The 22,255-nt window shown below is 43.3% G+C and overlaps 1 protein-coding gene across 1 annotated transcript in view; it reads left to right on the top strand.

Moving 5' to 3' along the window:
- The window catches only part of SH3PXD2A (SH3 and PX domains 2A), a 136,506-nt gene that overhangs the window by 74,080 nt on the left and 40,171 nt on the right, over nt 1–22,255 (top strand). Inside the window, exon 3 of the mRNA XM_086752525.1 lies at nt 330–461. Coding sequence (XP_086608651.1) covers nt 353–461 — 109 coding nt within the window. The 5' untranslated portion in view covers nt 330–352. The remainder of the gene's footprint in view (nt 1–329; nt 462–22,255) is intronic.

Here is a 22,255-nt window from a genome sequence, read left to right as displayed (position 1 = left end):
AACCATGTTGGGAAGAGGTTTATTTTCAGAATCCATCATGAAACTTTGCAGCTAATTCACTGGTTTTTGGCTCCTTTTTGTATTTTTTTTTTTTCCTCCCCTTTTTTCTTCTTCTTCTCTCCAATGTCCCTCTGCGCTGCTGGGTTGTGGGCCAGAGGAGGCTGTTTCTATATGGCCAGCCATTTGGGGATATGCTGCAAGCCAAGGTTGTTTGCTGATTCGCTTGGCTCTGGTGACAAGTTGACCTGTCGTGAATCGGATGGACGGAGGTCGCTCTCGAGGAGCCATGGCTGGAAGCTGGCTTACGGCTTGCTTTTTCCCTTCCCCAGGTGCTGATGCTAGCTCTGAACCCATGATCCTGGAGCAATATGTGGTGGTGTCCAACTATGAGAAGCAGGAGAACTCTGAGATCAGCCTTCAGGCTGGAGAGGTCGTGGATGTCATAGAGAAAAATGAAAGCGGTAAGACACATTTGCTGCTTTTTCTCTCTTCAATGTTCCGATGTTTGCATGCGTTCCTCTTCTTTCGGTTTTCTCATCACTACTTGTAGCTGTACGTTAGCTCCATCTGGTACAGTTACTATGTCTGGCTGAGGATGTTGAAGTTTCTCAATGTTGATTTGGGCTGGGGGCCAAATGTTGCCTTCCACTGTAAGAATGTTTCATAGGTTTTGTGCATTAATTAGCCAAAGTACGCTAATGGAAAATGAAGGTGAAGGAGAGAAGGATCTGCAGCTGATGAAGCTGATGTATAGTAGACTGATATAGTTGCCCTGCTGTCTCTTCAAGTCTCTGTCAACATTTCCATTACTAACTCTCTTTTCGGAGGATTTATAGGATGAGTGTTTAAAAATTGCTTGGGATGAAATTTGGCTTGACAGCTTAGCCCGCGGCCCAGAGCTCAGTAGGGAGGGGAGAGAATGTGCGTAGATAAATACGTGGCCATCCATGGTTTCAAAACTTCTTGCAGAAGTGTTAATTGGGGAATTTGGGGGCGAGGAGGCAGAGGCTATCATGTAAAAGCAAGATGAAATCCCTTCTGCCATCCATGGAACAACCAGCTTCCACTTGGAAAATGAGATTTTTGGCAAGTGTTTATATAGATGTCTTTTATGTACTTTAACTCTTGGATGCCCGGTAGCTTTGTGTCAGGCTGAACAAACGCATGAGACTGCGTAGATGTGAGTGGTTGGAGCGGGTTAGCAGCTGGTTTGAATAACTGCCTGTCTTCAGCAGCTCCCCCTCCTCCCCTCCAGTGTTCCTTGTGTATTAATCCAAAGCTGTTGTCCAAGACTGGTTTCCAGTCCACTCGTGACTTGTGTGCCCTCATCCAGAGGAGCCATTCAAGCGAAGGCTGATGTCATGGTAGCTCTACACTTAGGGCTCTCATGACTGACTGGCTCTGGAGCGTGCTGGACATGTCAGAGCTTGGGAGAACCAGAGCACCCTGATCTGGGACTCAAATCCATCTTCCAGAGCTCTGAGTCAGGTTATCTACAGCGATGACCATGCATTGTATTTTATTTTATTTTTCCTTTTAGTGGAGTTGTAACTTCTCTGCTGTATGAAAGCCTAATGCTTGTTTGGCTCAAAGTGATGCAGACAGTTGCTGGCTGGTGATTTAGTGTGGTGTCCAATTGGGTAATGTGTGGAAATGCACTGGCTAGTGTGAAGTGCCCATCTCCTGGGCACCAACTATATCACTTACAAAACTTGATAGAGGCCAAAATGCTCATCTGCCCCACCTTAAAGCAATTTTTATGATTGAAACAGGGAAAAATGTCTTGCTTCTTAAACTGTGTCTGGGCTAGTGGACAAGCATCCTCCCTTCCAAGCCTGAGGGCTCCTCATTGTCAATAATGGGTGTTACTGCTGTCAGAACAAGCCTGGGTATTGTGGCTACTTATATTCATGTCCATGATATCCCTGTCTTGGATAATGGCTTATGGAGCCAAGGGAATTGGGCTGTTAAATAATGCAAGCAGTGTCTGAATTCCAAATTACAGTTCCTTTGTGTTCACTTCGTATTGTATTGAAGCACATGGTATGTGGAGATACAAATGGAGCGTCAGGGTTTGAATTTAGTTAGTGGGTCTAGAAATGTGACTTTTCTCGGGGAACATCCTTGAACTCAGATTACCGTCCTTAAGACCAAATTCTGGTGCTTAGCAACCAGATTTCTTAATGTCTATGTAAGTAAGGAAGGAAATGTGAAGCCCTGAACTCTTGGCTGTGATCTTGCCCTATATATATGTGTGTGTGTATATACATATATAAAAGATATACGTATTAAAAAAAAAAAACCTGGTGATGGAGAGAACATCACTTGCTTTAGATGCTTGTCTAAACTATTCTGGCAGGGAAATCATATTTTAGTTGTTCCAAGAACAGGGCTCCAAACATACACTCTCACTCTCCCCTAGGTTAGGGATACCACAGGAATGACTTTAATACTATGACTTCTTGTCTCTTCAGCTACAGCTGAACCTGTGAGTGGCATGTAATTAATCTAGCAAAAGTTTCTCAAGTGTTAACTTTTAAAACTCATGAGTTACTGTTTGAATTTGGTATCTGTTTAGTGTAGGCAAGCAAGCCTAGAAGATATGGTTATGACTTCTAAGAAGTGGGGACATACTCTTCAAGAAAATAAGATTATTGGTGTGCAAGTCCATTTGAAAGGGCCTTGTCTCTTGCTTAGTTTTCTCTTTCACTAGAAGAGCTGGATAAGGTTGTCTTCATTACTGCGCCAATGAAAGTTATGACTTGGACATCATTCGAAGTTGTAACTTCTGTTCAGTATTGCAACTTAAAAGCAAGGTCAGCGTAGCATATGTGGTGAGTAATTTCTGAAACCCTTCATCTCAGTTATGAAGCCCATGGGTCACTGCAACCCGACTGTTGCTGCAATTCTCGCGGAAGCAAACCTTGCTGGACTTCTTTCAGTCTGTAGGATTTCTATACTTCAGAACAAATTATTTAGTAATGTATCAGCTCTCAGACATCAACATGTGCTTTTTGCAGCAAATACCGATCTTGGCTCAACAAAAATTGCCCTTCAGACCTGAATTCTGGTTACACGAGCAGAAAACCCACAGCGTGCCTGATGTATCTGATGGATACTTATGTCTGTCTTTTTTCCGTTGCTGAGGAGGAAAATCTGCTTCTAGCAATAGTCACAAATGCATCAGGAGAAAAATGGAGGTTTACAGTTTCTCCAGATGGTGTCTGGGAACAGGCTGCAGTTACAGGGCTTGTGCTTCTTGCGGGAGTGACTGTGATTTGTTTAAATGCACTGTGTAACCAACCTGCACCGTCCAACACTATCTAAACATTTCTGAGCTGTTTCAAAATAACAATGTGAATAGTTGACTCAAGTCTTGTCTGTCAAGTACATAGGCTGCTTTTAAACCTTAACCAAAAAAAGCCTTGTGGAATGACTTAAAAATGTATTTCTACTGCAGAAAAGAAATGTGACTTTAAAGCAGGAATCCGACACAGATTTCTTTAAGGTAGAAGGGGGAGGGACTGGGCCAGAGCAGCTCCCTCTCTGCCAAGTTTTGCGTGGATGTGGCTTGAAACGGTCAAGCTATAAACTGTGGCAGCAGTGTTTGCAATGGAAAACCTGACAGACGGTGAAGTGTAAACGTACTCCCAAGCACCTCTGCCTCTGCTGCCGCTCCGCTCGCAGGCGGGTCGGGGGCTCTTCCCTCGCAGCCCCCAGGAGCCGTGTCTGTGGTGGAGGTGTCGTGGGATGGTGTTTTCAGCTGGGCTGAGCAGGACTGTAGCCATTTCCTTTGCAATTACATAACTGCAGACCAGTTATATTATATTACACGCAATACGTAAAACAAAGCTATTCTGGCTCGTGTAACTTTATCGGGACCCAAAGGCATCTCTGGGAAGGGAGGCTGCTCTTCTCTCCTTGCCTGGGATGTGGGACATGGCACTGGAGTATCACCGTAAGGAAGGTCTCTGCTTGTCTGGGTGCCCTGGCTTAGGGGTCTTGGGATTTGCTCGTTGTCTGCACAGTGTCAGGAAACCAGTGTGTGCCTGGCAATGTACTCTGCTACACCATTTGGTTTCACTTGTGCTGCTCACTGGTTGCAGTTGTGATCTAGGAGAGGGGGACACAGGCCACAGCTCTCCTGAGGCTCCGACTCCTGCGGGTCCACTGGCTTCCCTGTTGCAAACTCCCTCTTCTTAGGGTGAGGGCTTTTGGAGTTTGGCTTCTACCTCTTTGTGCAGAACACAGCACTCTTTATTTGAAGGTGTTGCTTTCCAGGGTTAAGTAAGCAGTTTTACTTGGTACCAAATTGGGCCAACATAACTTTCGTGGTGAACTATTGTGCCTTGGCTAAAGGGGCATCCTTAAAGTGGTCCAGGTAGAAACAGAGAAATCTTAGGTTTTGTTTTGTTTGTTTTTCAATCTTTCATCCTTATATCCCCTCTGCCATGCTTGCTTTTGCAAGTAGCATTTATTTTTGGTCCCTTTTTTTAGCGTGGTGGGATTTTTTTTTCTTTTAAGTTCTGTTAAGACAACTGTTCCTGTCTTTCATCTGCTTTCTCCTCCTTTAACTCTTTCTCTAGGATGTTCTTATCACAATCCCTCTCTTACACATGGGGGAGCATGGCACTGTGTGCAAGGCTAGCAAATGTCTCTGAGCATTAGTATTACCATTTTGCAAAAGTAGTCCAAAACCCAGTGCAATTCTGTTTATTCTAACAGATAAGTGATAAGCTAGTGGTTTCCTAGGCTTCAGATGTGGATATAGTTCTACAGCAAATTGCAAATGCAGTTACCCTGTTTGCTTATGAAATGTCAGTAGCTGTGCATCCACTGGTTGGATATGTTGCCAGACACACAGCCTGCCTAATTTCCAATATCATGCTTTATTTCAGGTGCAATTGTGCATGCTGGCTTTCCCTGGAAAGCTGTTTTTGTTCTTACAAAGCATTTCATGAGACCGTGGTCCGTCAGATGTGATTCAGGACTTGATTTCTGTTTTTACATCCAGCCCTGCCCTGCTGTTTGCTCTGAGAAAGCTAATTCAGTTCTTTGAATTTCTATTTCTTCTCAGCATGGCTGTGTACTTGAATTTTAATCCTTGTAAGAGACCACAGTTGTGATATAAAAAGTAAATATTCCCTCATACAGCAACCCTTTCTCTTCATCAGTCCTTGAGCTGTGCCTGGAATTTGAGGAGGAGAAACAAACACTTAGCACATAGATTGAACACCTTTCCTCTAGCACCGGTGGCTTCATCCCAGAGGACAAGTTTAGGTGAGTGGCCACCACTAAATCCGTGGGACAGCTTCTGTAACTACTCTTGTATGCACCAGCGTTCACAACTCTCTGACAAGCAGAGCTGAGTTCAGGGAAAGACCACCCCAAACCCTTTCTTCAAAAACAAAGGTAAATTCCAGTGTTGTGTTCTAATCTCAGTGCTGCCTTGCCGTGCGTCTTGCCTTTCTAGGCCTGCCACCAGCCCTGCAGCAGAGGATACTTGATCTGCTTATGAATCAGTTCCTGCTCTGCCACAGTTTTCTGCCTTGTGTTTGTACTAAGACAGGCAAATATGGGCTGTCTGAAGAGGCAGGGTGGGTGATGAGGAATTTTTGGCTAGGAGCTACTGGAAAGTTGTTTAATGTCCTAAAAAACAGTGTTTGTAGAAGTTTTCCCTCCAAACAGGGACAATGCTGGCAAAGCAGAGATGTTTTTCTCCTTCAAATGCTTGCAGCTCACGGGTTGGAGAAGGGTTTTTCTGTGCAGGCAGAGTTTCAGAGCCATCTGTGATGCTCAGGGATGCTCAGTGGCACTTACTTTGTCACTGCAGCAGTGTCTTTTGACTCTGTCTTCAGGCTTTTTGGAGGTAGTGATCAAGGTTGGTTGTTATCTTGCTTTGTTTTGCAGCAGTATAAGCAAAGCATCCTGTTGATGATTCTGGTTGCAAAGAGTGGAATTTACTTGAACTTCAGCTCTCTGGAAGCTGGCATCTCTGGAGAGAGCCTAGATGTATTGTTTTAAAGTAGTCAATGGAAATGGGAAATGGGGTCAATGGAGTATTGGTAGGACAGTCAGAAACACTTAAACTAATCCAGGCTCTGTACTGGCTCCAGGGGAAGCCTGAGGCAAGCTTAGAGCAGAGAGGTAAAACTGTATGCGATGACTTGCTCTAGCTGAGTTCTCACTGGATATCAGCTCCTATCTGGGACTACAGCGCTTGACCAACCTGGCAAATACTGCAGACAGGCACTCCTTCATCCAGTGGCCTGTTTGCAAAATCTTGAATGGACAGAGAGAATTTACACTCGCAGCAGAAATGGTGGGTCAGCAGGAGATGAGGAGGAGCCCTCCTTCCTCTGCTCTTGCCCCTGGGAGCCCAAGGGTGGGGTGACACTGCCTAATGACTTTAGCAGCTGTACTAAGCTGGAAGCAGCCCTTGACAGCCTACCCTGACCAGGGTTTTGTAAGCGATTTTCTAACTCTTTTTTTTTTTTTTTTTTTTTTTTTTCTTCTTTTCCTTGCCTTTTTTTTCATCTGATTGGATTTTTAAGTGTGTGCCTCTGTCAGGATAAGGAGGTGGTGACTGCTTTCTTTTTCTAACTGTTCAACTTTCAGCAGGCAAAGGATGTTGGTATGGCTGAAGCCCTCATTTGAGTTTCAGGAACTTAACTTAGGCTTACTGTGCACAGAAAGGAAGCATGCCGCAATGTTTCTGAAGTGATTGCCTCTGAGCTGCAGTTCAAGGCTGCCCTACACATAGGCTTGAACAATAAGCTATTTGGGACTGACGTTTCTAGACCTGCCTATTGCTTGAGCATCACCACACTGGCTTCTCCACCGAGGCTGGGAGGTTGCTGCATAAAACAAAATGCTTGAATTATGAATGTATTGTAATATTCATGCTGCTATCTTGTGGTGTCTAAATGGCTTTCTTCTCCCCCACTTAGTAACTTACATGACAAATAATGTGTGTTTCTGCATTTAAGAGCTTGGAAGGTAATTCTCTATGTTGGAACCAAAGCAGGGTTCTTAATACTCTGGCGTTTGTAGTTGTCCTCTGTCACTGTGCAAAATGAGGTTGTTGTCCATTGTCGCCTCTGAAATACTTGTGGTTTTGTGACTGTGCAAAGGGATTGAGTGGGCTCTTGCTTTGCTGTTGGGAATATGCATTCGAGCCCTGTGACAAGGAGAGAGTGTCCCTCTAATTGTGTTGCAACATTTCCATCTCTCGTGTGAAGCCCTTCTGCGTTTCATAGTCATCCTTGCTGGTTTTACCTCACCCAGCTCTGAATTGCAGTGTATACTTGCCCTGACTTCCTGGTGACAAGCTCATTATGAACACTTGAAATATGGTTGGTTGGTAACACTGTGCCCTCTGCAGTGCCTAATTGTGCTGAAACTTTTCTGGTTCACCTCCAGATTGCTCTGGAGCTCTGCTAGTAGGGATGTTTTGCTTGTTGGTATAGAGAGGTTGATTGGTGGCTTGTATTATTTGTCCTACTTGAGTTGGAAGCAGCTGAATGTCATACTAAAGTGACCTCCAGTGCATTCATAAAGCCTTGCTAAAGTTAACTAGAAGTGCTGTTCCCTCAAATTTATCACGGAAGTTTTCAGTGTAGTAGGAAGTGAATGACTATTTTTTAAGTAATACTACCTCATTTCATTCCCCTATAGAGAGAAAAGAATGATTAACAAGTAGTAGAGACACAAGAGATGCCATGAGGTCATATTCCTCTAAAGCATTATCCTATTTAATTGTACCTATCAGATCCCCTCTGTGTAGTGTTTGCTTTTAAATTGCTTTAAAGGAACATCTTTCCACATGGAGGCACAATAAAACTGAACTTCCAATTTGAAATTGTCCCTCTGGACCATATTTTTTCAAATGCCTTTGGCTGTCATGCATGGGGTTTTTTTGTTTGTTTGTTTGTTTTTTGTTTTTTGTTTTTTTTTTTTTTAAGTCCCATTCCCACTGTTTGTCTTAATCTTGGGCAACTGGTATTCTGACAGGGCTAGTTCAGTTATGCAGGGATTTTGGTTTTTCCTTTTTATGGAGGCATCTGAAGTCCAACCACTTTGACTCCTGCATTTGTTTGCCTTTTCTTTAGTCGATGTCATGTGTCTGCAGGACAACTCTTATCCCACCCCCAGATTTATCTAAGCTAGGGGGAAGGGTTATTGCTGTGAATAGGAAGTCTCCAAATACATTAAATATGCATCTCCAGGGCTGGGTTTTTCCCATCTGCTGTCTTCTAAGCATCCCACTGAAGTAAACCGGTTCTCTTTTTAAACTTCCCTCCACCTGGCTTGATGTGGAACAAAATGCTATCTGTTTAGTTCTGCAGTTCTCTCGTATCTCAAGAAATGGGGATGAGAGCCCAGAGAGGAATTCCCCTGCTCTGCAAGACCCAGCAGAGCAAGCCCACTTGCAGGGGCAAAGCTTTCACATAGGCAGGATTGAAACAGGTCCCACGTGGTTGCCAGGTCAGCATGTGTGGAGAGTTTTCCTGCCTCCAAACCACAAGAAGTGTAATTCAAAGCATGAAACAGTCAATGTCAGCCCTTGCAAAGATTGTTTATCTGCAGCTGGTTTGACTTCCCCATATCCAAGGGGCTGAGACCCTTAAGATTTTGTCTAGGAGCAGGAGAGGGAACAAGCCTGTCTGGATTTCACGTTCAGTAGCTGTGGGCATGAAATCTGTTCCAGGACTTCTGAAACTGCTTATTAGTCTGAGTGCTCAGGAAAGGGTGGGATGTGACCACTGAAACCATGGACTTGAAGACTTAGTTGTCTATAAAGGCAATTTAGCCTCAGAGGAACAGGGCGCATCCGTAAGTGTGGACACAAGCAATGCTACCTTTAAGTTTGCCATACAACACAGCCAGGTGCTCTTGAATAGTAGACTCTTTACCAGGCCTCTGAGAACTTAAATTCTGAAATTTCCAGGTGCCTGCAAGTTCCCTCCTCATTCCCTTCTCATCTAATCCTGCTGTACTGAGACTTTATACTCAGGCAGATAGTTAAATTTTCTGTTTCCACTGCATACCCTGTTTGGAGTCCAGGATGGCAGGCTGAAAAGGAAAAATTTTACACAGCATCCCTGCTTGGAGCCTTTGCTCATTACCTTCTCTGTTTATGCACTCATTGCCAATTTTGGGACCCTGAAACCTGCCCCAAGAAAATGTTTCCAAGGAAAATCTGCTTTTCATATTAGAATACATAAACTTTCTAATGACTGGGTTTCCTATATCAGCCAAATAGGTCACCAGCTCAGCACTGCTGCAAGAAACTACCTGGGGCCAAGAAGATACAGGGGTATTACCGAGGCCTTCCAATGAGTGCTGTCGTTACCTTGTGGGCTGCATTCCTTGGGATGTAACTGCCTTAAAAAAAAAAAAATATCTAAAAGCAATTATTTCATAGGGTTTTATTATATCAAAGATTCTTTTAAGAAAGCAAGTCACTGAAACGGCTTTAAATAAGCCCCAAAAATACTAAACTTAGTGTGTAGTGACTGACTCTTTGTGCCCTTTGTTCTAGTTAATCAAGAAAACAATTATACACAAAGGCTTTGGCTCTTGTGGTGACTTTCAGGCCCATTTTTCAAAGTAAGCAAAAGACTGATGGTGCATTTTTGTTGTGTCAGATGAGGACAAGATTAATAAAGGATGGAAGACATTTATTTTTTTTTCCCCCAAGCTGCACAGCAAATAAGCAGTTCTAATAATACTTTGGCAGTAAAATGGAAGCTATAATCATTAGCAGACGCATTTCAGTTACAACCAGCAACATAACTCCTTACTTTTGGTTTTCATGTTAAAAAGAGTTCAGTTTCCCCACAAACCAATTTCTTGTCCATCTTCAGATTAAGTAAAACCTATAGAAGTAACTGCCTTCCATAATACAATCAGATTTAGGGGGTGGCTTGACAGAGGGCTGTATGTCAGCTCTTCCCATCCACCCCTCGGGCTGGGACATCAGACTTTCCAGCATTCTTGATGGAGACTTTAATTATTTTTGTGGTAGAAGGATGTTGGCTCATGGCTGGATTAACTGAAGCAATTCTGGAAGACACAGGGGATGAGATGGGCTCTCTTGGATCTCTGTTTTACTGGCTGGCTTCTCTTTACTATTTTTATTGGCTGGTTCAGTTTTTTGTATCTTGATACTGTGTGACTTCATCTGAAAGTTTCACATGCTATGGGACATCACTTTATTTCAAATGAAACTGGACTGCAGTTATATTGGCAACGTAGTCAAACTTCAACTTGGTGATAGTGCCAAGTATTTCCCAGACCTTGCTTGAGTCCGTATCTCCTATTTCTCTCCGCAACATGAACGCGTGCTGGAAAGCACTGGCCTCTTGCTTTGAAAAGTTGTTTTAATTCTGTTCGCAGAACCACCTCCTGCTGATCTTTTCCTCTCTCCCATCACACGTGCACACCCTTTCTGGTAAGCGTGTTGGTGGGATGGGCTTTAACGCAAGCATATCTCCAAGTGGTGGGAGGGTAAGGGCAATACTGGGTGCACTCATGCTGCAGACCTAGCTTCACTTTGTTCCTGTGTATTAATGCAGCTGCCATATGTTTGCTTAAGAATCCCAGACTGCATTAATACTTGGATGAAAGAGAAAATAAGTTGTTGCTCTTTCACAATCAGCAGCAGCTTGACTAGCTGGACAAACGCTGGCAGGCACATGGCTGCGCTGTCTGACGAGTGTAAGATAACACCTTCATGATTGGATGTCCAGGTCTTGAGGCAGTATGCTGACTTTCAAACGGTGACCATATGTGCAGGTGAAATATAGCCTTCTTAAAGGACAATAGGTCTTAGGGAGTCTAGGTGACTGCATACAAAACCTGGCAGTTGGAATTTTAGTCTGCTGAAACTGCAGTGAAGTTAAGGAAGCCCTCAACACAGTCCTTACTCAAACATGATGGGGGGTGGGGGAAGTGCAGGGTAAATCTCCATGCAGTGGTGACCCTAGGATTGAAAGAACAACGTCTAATATTAAACCTGAATCATTGACTTGCACATTGGTAAGTTCATAAATACCACTTTAATTTCCCATATGGGCTTTTATAGCATTTGGATATATTGGAGGTATTCGAGCCTCCCTGCATGAGGAAAACCTGAGCTGCTTGGAGAGACTTGACCCATTTGTCTTAACTGAGTATAGCTGGAGATTCAGGATGAGTACTGTGAACCTGGGAAGATCCATCACCGAGCATTTGAAACCCTAGGATTAAACTCAAGGCCAATTTATTCAGTGCCCTGGAAACCACTTTGAAGAATCTGTGTTTCTGGGTGTGGGCAGGGGGAAGACCACACACAGTGACTCACAGGAGAGAAGGTGAAGCTTGCTTGTTTGCCTGAAAACAGGATCAGGAATCTGAGACCGTTTCTTCTAGTTTTTATTCTTAATACTGACTTAGATTCCTTATTGTTACTGAGAAGGAAATTCTCTGCAGAGTATGAAGAATGAAAATTACAGGATGGCTGTATGCTCAGGGTGAGTTTGTAAATTATTCCCTTGCTTCAAGTAGACCTTCTGTGACCAAAATGTTCTTGAATAAAAGTGGAATGACCAGAAATGGGATGCTATTTCCATCAACAGGCAAATGGGATAACTGAGCCCTATAGAAAATGCCTCTTTTGCTCCTCCTGAGCACAGCAAGCAGAACCGGTTCCTGTACCATCTACAAGTTAAATTACACACTTGGTCATTCCAGACATCTTTGGTGTATTTTTGGAGCTGACTGTACATTTCCTGGGCTGTTAGCCTGTTGGTTTTAAAATAAGAAATAAGCCTCTGAGGGTTGGCTTGTGGACCCTTCGACTCAACTGAGAACTGGGAAGTTATCTCTTTTGTAGAAGTATCCAGATTTGAGAGCCAGCCACGTTAAAGGGTGGTGCTTTGCCTGTACCACTCCAGAGTCCTCCTTGCAAACAAACCTAAACAGAAACGAACATTCCCAATGAGGATATTGTCTGCAGAATGCACACGTGGGAACTCAGAGGCTGAATGCTTGGGGATGGCTTACAGGATGCTTGCTGACACTGGTTTAAATTTAGCTCAGGCTACCAGGAATTGTTGTGTAGTGGCATTTGAGGGAAAATGCTAGTGGTTTCAGGGAAGCTTCCATTACAGATGAGATGTAGCCGCCCCTTGCAATGCTTTGGCAGATGCCAATGTTGAGACCTCCTTGCATGGTGTGCTTGAGTTGCACAAGGGCCTTTTTTTCCACCCGTTATGTGCAGACACAGCAGAGGCTGAGTGCCTGGGCGTGCACTTGCCCCTGGAAAATGTGTCCTGGGAGCAGTGCAGTGACAGGAATAGAAACGGTAACTGGGCCAAACTCATCGGCACCTTTGCAAAGACTGAAGGCTGCCAGATGAGCTACTCTGGCTTCTGTAAAATAACTGTGCCAGGTCCCTGGTACATCAGGAACACCATCTGCTTCAGCTGAAACTTGCCTAAACTAGTAATTCTTCTCCGTATCTCCAAATCGTATAATCCTTCCTGTATTTCTTCTTTGCCTCTTGTTTAAGCAGACTCCTGAGCGGACCATCTAACTGACCGCATGTAAATTTGGTAGAAAATTAAGTGAGTGCAGGAGAGGAGGCTTGAAATGAGAATAACTGAGTGCAGGTGGAGATTAGTGACTTCCTTCCTGGGTATCATTTATTCTGCTACGTTTCTTTTTCCTTTCCAGTGATCTCCTATGCTTTCTGCAGAGAATCCCATATGCCTAATGCTTTTTGATCTTCTGTGATACCTAAATCCTCCACTAATTTTGCCTGTCAGGAGCACAGTATGATCTAAGGAAATGTAACACAGTGCATTCCTCAGTTTAAGGAAATCAAAATCCCATGGTTCTGTGGGATTGAAGTTTTGCCTTAACTTGACGGTGTGATGCTGAGGCATTGTTCTGTAGCTGTATGAGATGCGCCTTCATCAGACCTTGGTGGATGGACTAGCATTGCACTTATAAGGTAGAGCTCTGGAGTCAGACCATGCATTACTACTTTGTGTTTTTCTTGCAAGTGAGCTGGCAGGAAAAAGCCTTAATTACTGTAGTTGATCCTGACCTAGATTGGTAAAAGCAGCCATCACTTAATAAAGAAATTTAACAACTATAGTCACCCCTGTTCAACTGGAGCTGTGACAAAGGTCAGAACTGCTTATCTTTGACTTCTGAAGCTGAACAGCAACTCTTCCTGGGGGAAAGTGGACTTGTAAAGGCTAATTCCTGCAGTTCCACTAAATGCTTAGCAATGGTCAACTCACACTTCAGATAGACCACTTCCATTGGTGATATAACAAATAGCCATAGAAAGAATGGTAGAAGACAGCACAGCTAATGATGCGAAGTAACTCAAGCGCTTTTATTTCAGTGGTACATACTGCTCTGGAATTTCTGTAGCCTCAGCAGTATCCAGTTTGTAACAAGTCCTTTGCCTGTTTTTGGAGAGTAGGGAGAGAGAATCTGTTACGAGCAATCCACTGCTTTCTTCCATCTGAGATTTTCATGTGGGATTAAAAAAAAGATATAGGAGTGATTCATCGCACAGGCTGTACTGTTAATCCCATGAAGTTTATGTGAGCAGTATGTGGCCAGCATCCTTGAAAATGCTCCAGGTGCATTAGTTACAGGATGTGCCTTTAGCCTGAAAGGCAAAGAAACATTAAAATTTGGTTTGTTCTTGACATCTGCTACTCAAGTGTATCCCTCTGTCATGCACTCCTTTCTCTATTACTTAATTTTTACCTCTTGTGCTCTCTTGTGTCTGTGCTAATTTCTAGTGTGGATAAGGAAAATGAGTCACCTCACTGGTCATGTTTTCCCATCTCTCTGCTTTTTTTTCTTTTTTTTTTTTTTTTTTTTTTTTTTTCTGCTTGACATTCAGGAATGCTAACACTGAGGCAGTGATTGGCTAGACTTGTACAGTTCTGCCAGTGAATGGGTGTAAATAACAGCTTTGCTCAAGTCAGCAAATAGTTCCTGATCATCCTAGTTCTTCTAACTGGGTGCCCAACTGGGCTTGATATTTGTTTTGCTGGATGTGTACAGCTTCAAGCCAAGCAGTTCAAAACCAGTGGGCACACAGCTGGACCTAGCTCTGTTCACTGGCTGCTCATGAAATTCCTAATCCCACAGTAGCCAGGAAGCTCCTGATTGCATAGGAGGCTGACCGCTATTACACAGCTATCCTGTTTTGTTTCTCTGCTATCCGGGACTGGAGAACTTGGAAGCGGATGCTGGCAGAAGCAAAACCTTCTCACAAGACTCTTGCTCTAGGCTTGCAGAACTGAAGTCACGTTGTGAAGTCTAAATCCATAGTGGAATTTGATGACATCGATTTAAGGGGTCCAAGAACCATGGCAGAAGTACATTTTAAAAACAAAAATGTAAGTTGTTGACTAGTTGAGAACTGTTGAGACGTTAGTGGAGTCTTTTCAGCAAGTGCTTTCAATTTGTATTTGGATGTTTGTCTGTCCTCTTCTGTTTCAAAGCCAGTAGTATTTTGTATGTGGAATTTTGCCCGAAAGTGTTCAGAAATTACCATTTGAAGACTGGTAGAAGGGAATCGAGAGGGAGAGGACTTTATTATGTGACCAGGTAGGGGCTGAAGAACGGGCAGCAGCACAAACTTCCCATTTCTGCTCAAGGCTGGTATCTGAATAGGTGGCAGGGGCTCTGGAAAACTCCAGTAGAGTTTCTCATGGAAATGAGGAGCAGGCTTGGGGTGAAATGGGAGCCTCCTTTCATGAAACTGGAGTTTCCAAGTTCTCAACCTGTCACTAAACTGCTTTTTCTCAACATCACATCTCTTCTGTGCAGCAGAAGGTCCTTGGTGGGAAGCAGTGGTATGAATATGATCAGTATTTGTTCCAGTTTATTCTGTGTTGTATGTGATGATTCTCACTCTTCTATTAGTTTTCTATAGCATTCACGGGAATAAGCTGTAAATGTCACATGGCTCCTGAACTACGCTTAAACAGCTACACATGGGTTCAAGATGAGAAATTAGATTTCCAATCCAGACTTTCCCAAAATAGGAGGAATGTGGATTGTGTTCTGTCTAGTGTTTTTGTTTTGGATAGGAGGCTTTTGGTTAATGTCAGTCTTGGAGGAGGGAAAAGCCGTCAGATGCCACAGGATCCCAAATGCTCTTTGTACAGTGGCTACAGCCAAAGACAAGAGTGTCGTGTTTATGCTGAATTAGTGAGCGACTTCTTAATCATGTGATGGCAGCATCAGGGTTTCCTGGCAAAAAAATAGAAAGTAAGCAAAAACTAGTATGTCCTGATAGGAATGTGGAGAAACAAATAATGTTTTCTAAGCTGCATGCACATAGCAAAAAGCTAACTTGTGGCTATCTTTCTACTTCCAGCCTTCAAATCTGTACTGAAAACTTGACTTTCCCTTGGAGTTTTAGGGATACAACCATCCTCTTTCCCATCAACTCCTTCTCCCTTCTGCTTTTTGCAGGGTTTTTACTACTTTAGCCTATAGTAATCCACCTTGAACATCATTCTGGATTTCATGCCTTCCTGTGAAATATGAAAACAGACTTGCTTGTGTCATTGGTCCCCTAGGCCAGTTGAACAGCCTGATGGCTGTTTGGGCAGGAGCAGCTCTCTTACAGGGAAGTGGCCCCTTCTCCCTGAAGCTGAGTGATCTGAAGTATGTCTATTCATGGACGGGAGCTTACTATGAAGTGACTTCTTTTACTGTGGCTTATATCCAAGCCATCGTGGAAAATCCAGGCATTTGTACTGATGGCTTTGGCATGCCAAGAGTGAAATTCTTGGAGCTCAGGATCATCTTCTTCCTCCCGCTCCTCTTCAAAGCCTGCAAAACTAAAAAAAAAAAAAAAACACCTCAGCTGTGAGTGGAATAGGCATTACTGCTGGCTGCTTTCTGTAACTAGGATATACAGTATTCTGAAAACAAAATAGAGCCATTCCCCACCACCCATCCCATATGATATCTCTCTACCCCTCAAAAACCTCAATGTTTGACATAATGCCTTCTGGCTGAAATTTCCCTTTTAAGACAAGCTAGGCTCAAGCTATTTTTCCACGATGCCCTTTTCAAAGCTCCTTAGGAAAGGGTAAGTAGATGTGTGCTGGCAGGGCTCCTCACAGCAGCACCTCTGAACCCAGGGGGCGAATGGGCAGTACCTCAGCTGGATGGTCTGCCTGCAGCAAGTACTGCTCAAGTGGTAAGCTCCTGTCTCCAGCCTTGCAGGGGCCATGGTTATGCTGTTGGACTACACAGCCGGAGAAATATCAAGATCCTAATGGAAAACTTCTTGGAAGACTGAAACTACTTCTGCACATCTGTCTTCCTTTGGAAAAGGTATTACGTGCTGAAGTTATGAAATATTGTCGGAGGGGAAAGTGTTCTCTGCTCTCTAAAGATCCAAGAGCTTCTAAGTGAACGTACATGGGTCAGCAGCGAATCGCAGGGTTTGAAGAGCCAAATACCATATTCTCCAATTACACAGAGAACACGAGCACAACTTTGCCAAAGACAGTAGGTTAATACCTACTGGCCAGGAGTTGATATCACTGCCCAGCCTCATCTCATTTCATATTAATGTGAAAAACAAAGATTTGCTCAGACTCAGTGTGACTGGCCTCACAAAATGAAGTGGCACATGAAGATGTTTAATATAGTGTGTGGCTTTTTGTAGTCCACGTTTCTCTGCACTTCCACTTAATTTATTATTGTAGATGTTATGTACCCATTTGGAATCCCTCTCTGTTCATATTTAAAATTTGGTTGTATTGTTGAATCACTGAGAACATCAGGGTTTTGGGGGAGGGTTTTGTACTGACTAGCCTAGCTTTGATGTACTTGCCAAACATCTGTGTGCTTTCTATATATTTTCCCCTTGCCTTCAGAAAAAGGATGGTTGCGTTTATTTGTGGATGAAATACTTTGCTAAGAATGGCTGTAAATCTGAAGAGCTGAAAATTGTCAAGTGAACTTGTAGACAATAGTAACAGAGAATAAGGAATTAAGCCTGGTATGCAGTCTGGAAAAATTAAAATTCTTCAGAAATTCTTTTTTTTTTTCCTCTTCTCTCCTCTGGCATGGGGATATCTAGAAATTGGAAATCCAGCAAAGCTTCTGATTTGGAAACTTGAAACCACTGCAAAGTGTGAACGTTGTGGTGAGACTAGCACAAGGAGGACTGGAAGGTGCTAGGGTTCTTGTGACCCAGGCTGTGCTGCATGGGCAGGAGATTGCTGCTGTAAGAGATGTCTGTTGTCGTTCTCATCTTCTGGTGCCCCATCAGATAACCTCTGATTTACATGAACGATGATGTTACCAGTACTTACTAACATTAAACTGGACATTCATGTTGTACAGTTGAAAATTTTACTGCTAAATGGCATGAAAATTTTACTGCTAAATGGCATGAAAAAGCCATGGCGTATAAACTCAAAAGAGAGCCTGGTATGCTTGTTTTGGTTTTGGCCCTTAAACTCTGATTCAAGGTAAATTTTCATGCTTTCTTGATGGACCGTTTATAAAGTGCTAAAAGAGGGCTGATAATTAATGACATTGATAATAAGGGAACTCCATATTCTATTTTTTTTTATTTTCTCATTAGATGATGCCATCACTGTAATGGCAGTTTCTAATATTTCTCCTCCCTTTTTAAACAACTCCTAAAAAGAAACTTAAAACCACAAAAAAAAAACCCTTCAGAAATGGGGCTATTGGCAACCCTGGGTCTCTGGAGGATACAGACTCTCTAGAGAGCCACAGTGTCTGGAGTGGCAACAGCTTGACTCCAGATGCACAACATGATTCAAGATTGGACTTTGAGGTAGGAGCTTGACTTGGACATACAGTTGTATTTGTAGATCTGAGTAGACTCCTCAAGATGCTTGTGATGCTGATGACTAAGGGCACGTTTTCCACATCGGGATTTAGATAATCTGAGTGAAAATATCAACCCTTCACGGGTATTTCACAGGTCTCATTCCCAGGCATCTCCATCTGCCAGCTTAGGGAGCTGCTGGAAGTGCTGTATCAGTGCTCCAGAGATGGGCGTCACTGGTGCCTGCAGCAGTGCTCAACAAGCATCGGCTCAGCCAAGGAATGTGCCCTTAATATAGCAGGGGTGCCCCAGATGTATTTCGTGTATCGGTACAAAGAGCTGTCTAATCTGCCGCAAGTCTCTCCAGCCACGCATGTGTTTGGCTTGGACACCGTCATCCCCGCTCTCGGAGTCAGAGTGTGTGTTGGCAGCAGGGAATCGTCACAGAGTAATTCCGAGCACAGAGGAGTCAAACCAAAGTTCATTTTGTTCTTTTTCTTCAAACTTACAGCTTGCTTGAGCGGGCAGGGGGTGTGTCAACCACTTTTCTTTTTGGTGTTTTCTTTAATCAATACCTCATCTCTGTCATAAGAATTCTTTTGCTGTATCTGGCTGAAATGTCAGGCTCCTGAGACTTCTGGCTCTGGTTAAAGACAGGCATCTTGCTTGCAAAGTAGGACTCTCTGATCTGTTTAAATGGTATAGCTGCAGGCACAGAAACAATGATCTGGGGGCACACTTCACTCGCTATTCTGCATATTTATTTCTGTTTCAAAAATAAATAAAAATCACTAAAGTAGTCTGCCTTAGCAATGCTTCTCAGAAGCTGAAGACCAAAAATATTATTAAAGCTCAGTGCAACTTAACTGTGCAGTTGTGAGATGGATACCCTAAGGTTTGCTAGCAGTGTTTTAAGGCAGGGCTGTCAGTATCCTTTATTCTTGACTTCTATTGCTGCTTGCTAACTTTGCAACTGGACAGGATTACCAGCATTTCATCAAAGGAACGGTGGCTTTAAGCAGCAGATGAGAAATCCACTGAACTTCAACCTGAAAGCAGTCCTTGACCTTTGCCCAATGTTTGGGGTGGGTAAGCTATATTTTAAATTTTTTTCATATATTTGGACTGGAAGTGGGTTTTGTAACTTCTTCCTCCCAGTCATAAAAACTTCATATCACCTTTTTTTTTTTTTTTTTTTCCTTCCCTAGTTGCTATGCAATACCTGTGCCCTTTACACACCCTTGTTTAGTTTGGAGAGGAAGGAAATGCAGTGTTCTTACTTCACTGTATTGAAACCTTTGTAGCTAATTTCTGGGACCTCATCTGGAGAAGCCACTCTGCCTTGCTGGCTCTGGCTCAGGATTTGAAAACTAAGCTGTGAATAAATAAGCTCATCCAAAGGCCTGAGACATAGTTGGAAGGAAAAAGTGAGTGAGGCTGGAAGTGACAGCACAAAGCTGTGATGAGTTAAACGCCTAATGGCACTGTGGTACAGGCATGGCCCTCAGCAAAGGAACAAGCAGCTCCTCACAGATGGGATTTTTTCTCTCTCTTAAAGATGTTGCTCGCTCCTTGGCTCTGCTCCTCAGCTGAGCAAAGTGCTTAAGCCTACACTTGACTAGAACATACAGTTTGGGGGCATTTCACTGTTTCACTGCTAAATACCCTTACTGAATAGGAGACTACAGCCTACTCAGATAATCCAAAAAACAGTAAAGTGCAGTGTGAACCTTTTTACCATTGTAAAAATAGAGATGGAAATGGCATGAAAGATGAGTAACTCCATTCCTTTGTGTTTGTGGGGAAACAGTGCTGGCAAGCACCAGAGCTCCCTCTGGACAAAAGACAGACCAGAAATTAAGAGACAGCCTCTACTTGAAGGTAGATTCAGCTTCCATATTGTAGGATGCTGCCCTATGATGGAGAGGCAAACGTGGTCAGACAGCAAAGTCAACTGGTTGATGGTTTTGCCCATCCTATTTTCTATGGAAAAGAGATAGTAGGAAGAAAGAGTGCCTCTGTGGGGTTTCTGCATCTCATGGGGAAGGGGTAGGGGGAGAGACAGCTCCTGGAAGTAAGTCATAGCCATGCTGACATCAGCTAATGTGTCAAATGTCATACTGAGCTCTAAGGTTACTGCAATGAGTATTATCTTCTCCTTAGAGATCAGAGCTTAAAATGTGAACAAAAATGACTTACTGTTTCCTGCAGTGGGAAGGTACTCTTGAGATCTCCTCCCTCTGTAGCACCTCATTCGTTGCATCACAGTAGAAGCAGGTCACATTCTCTCATAGAGTTAGATGTTGTCAGGCTTTAGAAGAATATGAAAATACAGATTTGCATCTTACTCAACTAGAAAACGGGTCATGGAGTCACACCATACTCTGAAATTTCAGTTGTTGTGATGCTCAAGGCTTTGGCTTGGTCACTCAGACCTCACTTGCTGATGTGATAGGCTGACAGAAATACCTGAGTCTTTGTCTGGATCATCCTTGAGTTTTTCTGGGACTCCAGATTCAAGTGCGGACTAGCAAGTAGGGGCATAGCTTAGTGTTGAGATAGTACACACTACCAGATGACCAACAAATCTAACCTTTTCTAGGACAGAGAATTAAGCCCTTATTTAGCACCATGCAAAGCCAAATTCCAAATTTTATTAAACCAATTCCTGTTATTGTTTGGCATCTGGACAAACTTGTTCATTAACAGGGCAGATTGGGAAGACTTTTTTTTTTTTTTTAAAGAAATAAAATTAACAAGTTAATACTGCATAATTAATACTAACTAATAATTAAGGTGAACTACTGCAAGTATAGCATGTGGCCATTCCCAAAATAAGCACATTAAAAAGCTTGGTTTGTGCTCCCAGCCCATACTGTGTGTGTTGGTACCAGGGAACCTTGCTGACTTATATTAGCAAGTGGTGACAAACAAGTCAGTCAAAGAAAGCATGATCTCCACAAAAATGGCTTGTGAGCGCAAGGGCTGTGGTATCATTGGATTGAGGAACATCAGGAGGCAGTTCTGAACATTCAGGAGGTGTCAGTTACTAGCCAGAAGATTGACCAAGAAATTAATCAAGGGACTGGTGTGCCTTGGAGGTGGCTCCCCTCATGCCTGGTGTTCAGGGTCTCTGCATAAGTTAGAAGAGGATTTGGAAGTTATTTTTGTCCTTCACAAAAAATATGTGGTCTTGGTCGCCTTCTGCAGGATGCGTTGAATGGTGTTTTGCTGAGCTGGACTCTTGAGAATTTGGTGAATGTGAAGACCCCATGCAAACAAGATGGAGTGGGGGATAGATCTCTCTGAAATGCAATTGGAAATCCCCTTCCCCAGCAGAGATTTAGCAGCTATAGGAGAGTGTACTTTTCTTTCTAACCAGGCTGGGTTCTTTCCACTCCATAATCCTTGCCCTCTGCTCCTGGGACAGAAGCATGCTGAGGAAGCTTCAATTTATTAGTCATCCTAAAATGTGCTAGTAGTCCTGTTGGTCTTGCTGGAAGTGCACTGTTGCATATACTTCATGGTACTATTGCAGTGAACTCCAACTTACCCTTCCAAATGTGCACATGTAGTCACTAAAAGGGATGTTTTGAAATAAATTTTCAGACCGTATAAGCTTTTGTTAAACCGTAGGGTTCCAACATTGTAATTAGTATGTCAGCTAACAGAACTATCCAAAGACTTATTTACTATCCAGGCTGTTTTACATCACAAGAGCCATGCTTCTGAGATCTGTGTTTGTTTTTTATGGCAGTGCCTAAGGCCCAGCTGAGATCAGGGTCCTGTTGTGCTAGACATTTAGGCCTTGTCTCCGGAGAATGGAAGTCTACATAAGGCACAGACAAAGGAAACACTGTTCAAATTTGGGTGGTGGGGAGGGGAAGGGAAGTAACTCATGCTTGGAAACTGGGGAGGGAAGAATTCTGCCCATGAAAAGAATTGGTCTGGTTCTCAGTTTTCTTCACAGAGAGCTCCCCAAACTAGGCTAGCTCCCCAGCAGCAGGACCATCCTCTTCCTCAGTGAACGTGCAGCCTCTGTGCTCCATCACTGACCTTTCTCAAAATAAGAAGGGGATATCAATGCATTTGAAGGGAAAAAGGAAAAAAAAAGACCATAAATCTGCCAACAGTGAGATCCTGAAAGGTACAAGGTTGCAAAATGTCCGAACTCAAGGTTTTCTGTGATGTTAGCATTAGAGTGATTGGGGAATAGCAGTTGCCTGTGCAAAGAAAGGAGGAGATGTATGGAAAGTATAGCACTTGCAGCAGAGTCTGGCCACGGGTAGTTACAGGCAGTCCAGCGTCTCCTCTTTTGGTAGCCTTGTGCTAGGGAGAGGGAAGGGTTTAATCTTGCATGCACTCATAGGGTAAGTTTAAGTGACCCCCTGTTGAAAAAATAAA

The sequence above is a fragment of the Chlamydotis macqueenii genome, chromosome 7 (assembly GCF_036417535.1).
Source record: "Chlamydotis macqueenii isolate bChlMac1 chromosome 7, bChlMac1.mat, whole genome shotgun sequence".
NCBI classification, from domain to species: Eukaryota; Metazoa; Chordata; class Aves; order Otidiformes; family Otididae; genus Chlamydotis; species Chlamydotis macqueenii.
This window is presented reverse-complemented; position numbering and strand designations above follow the sequence as displayed.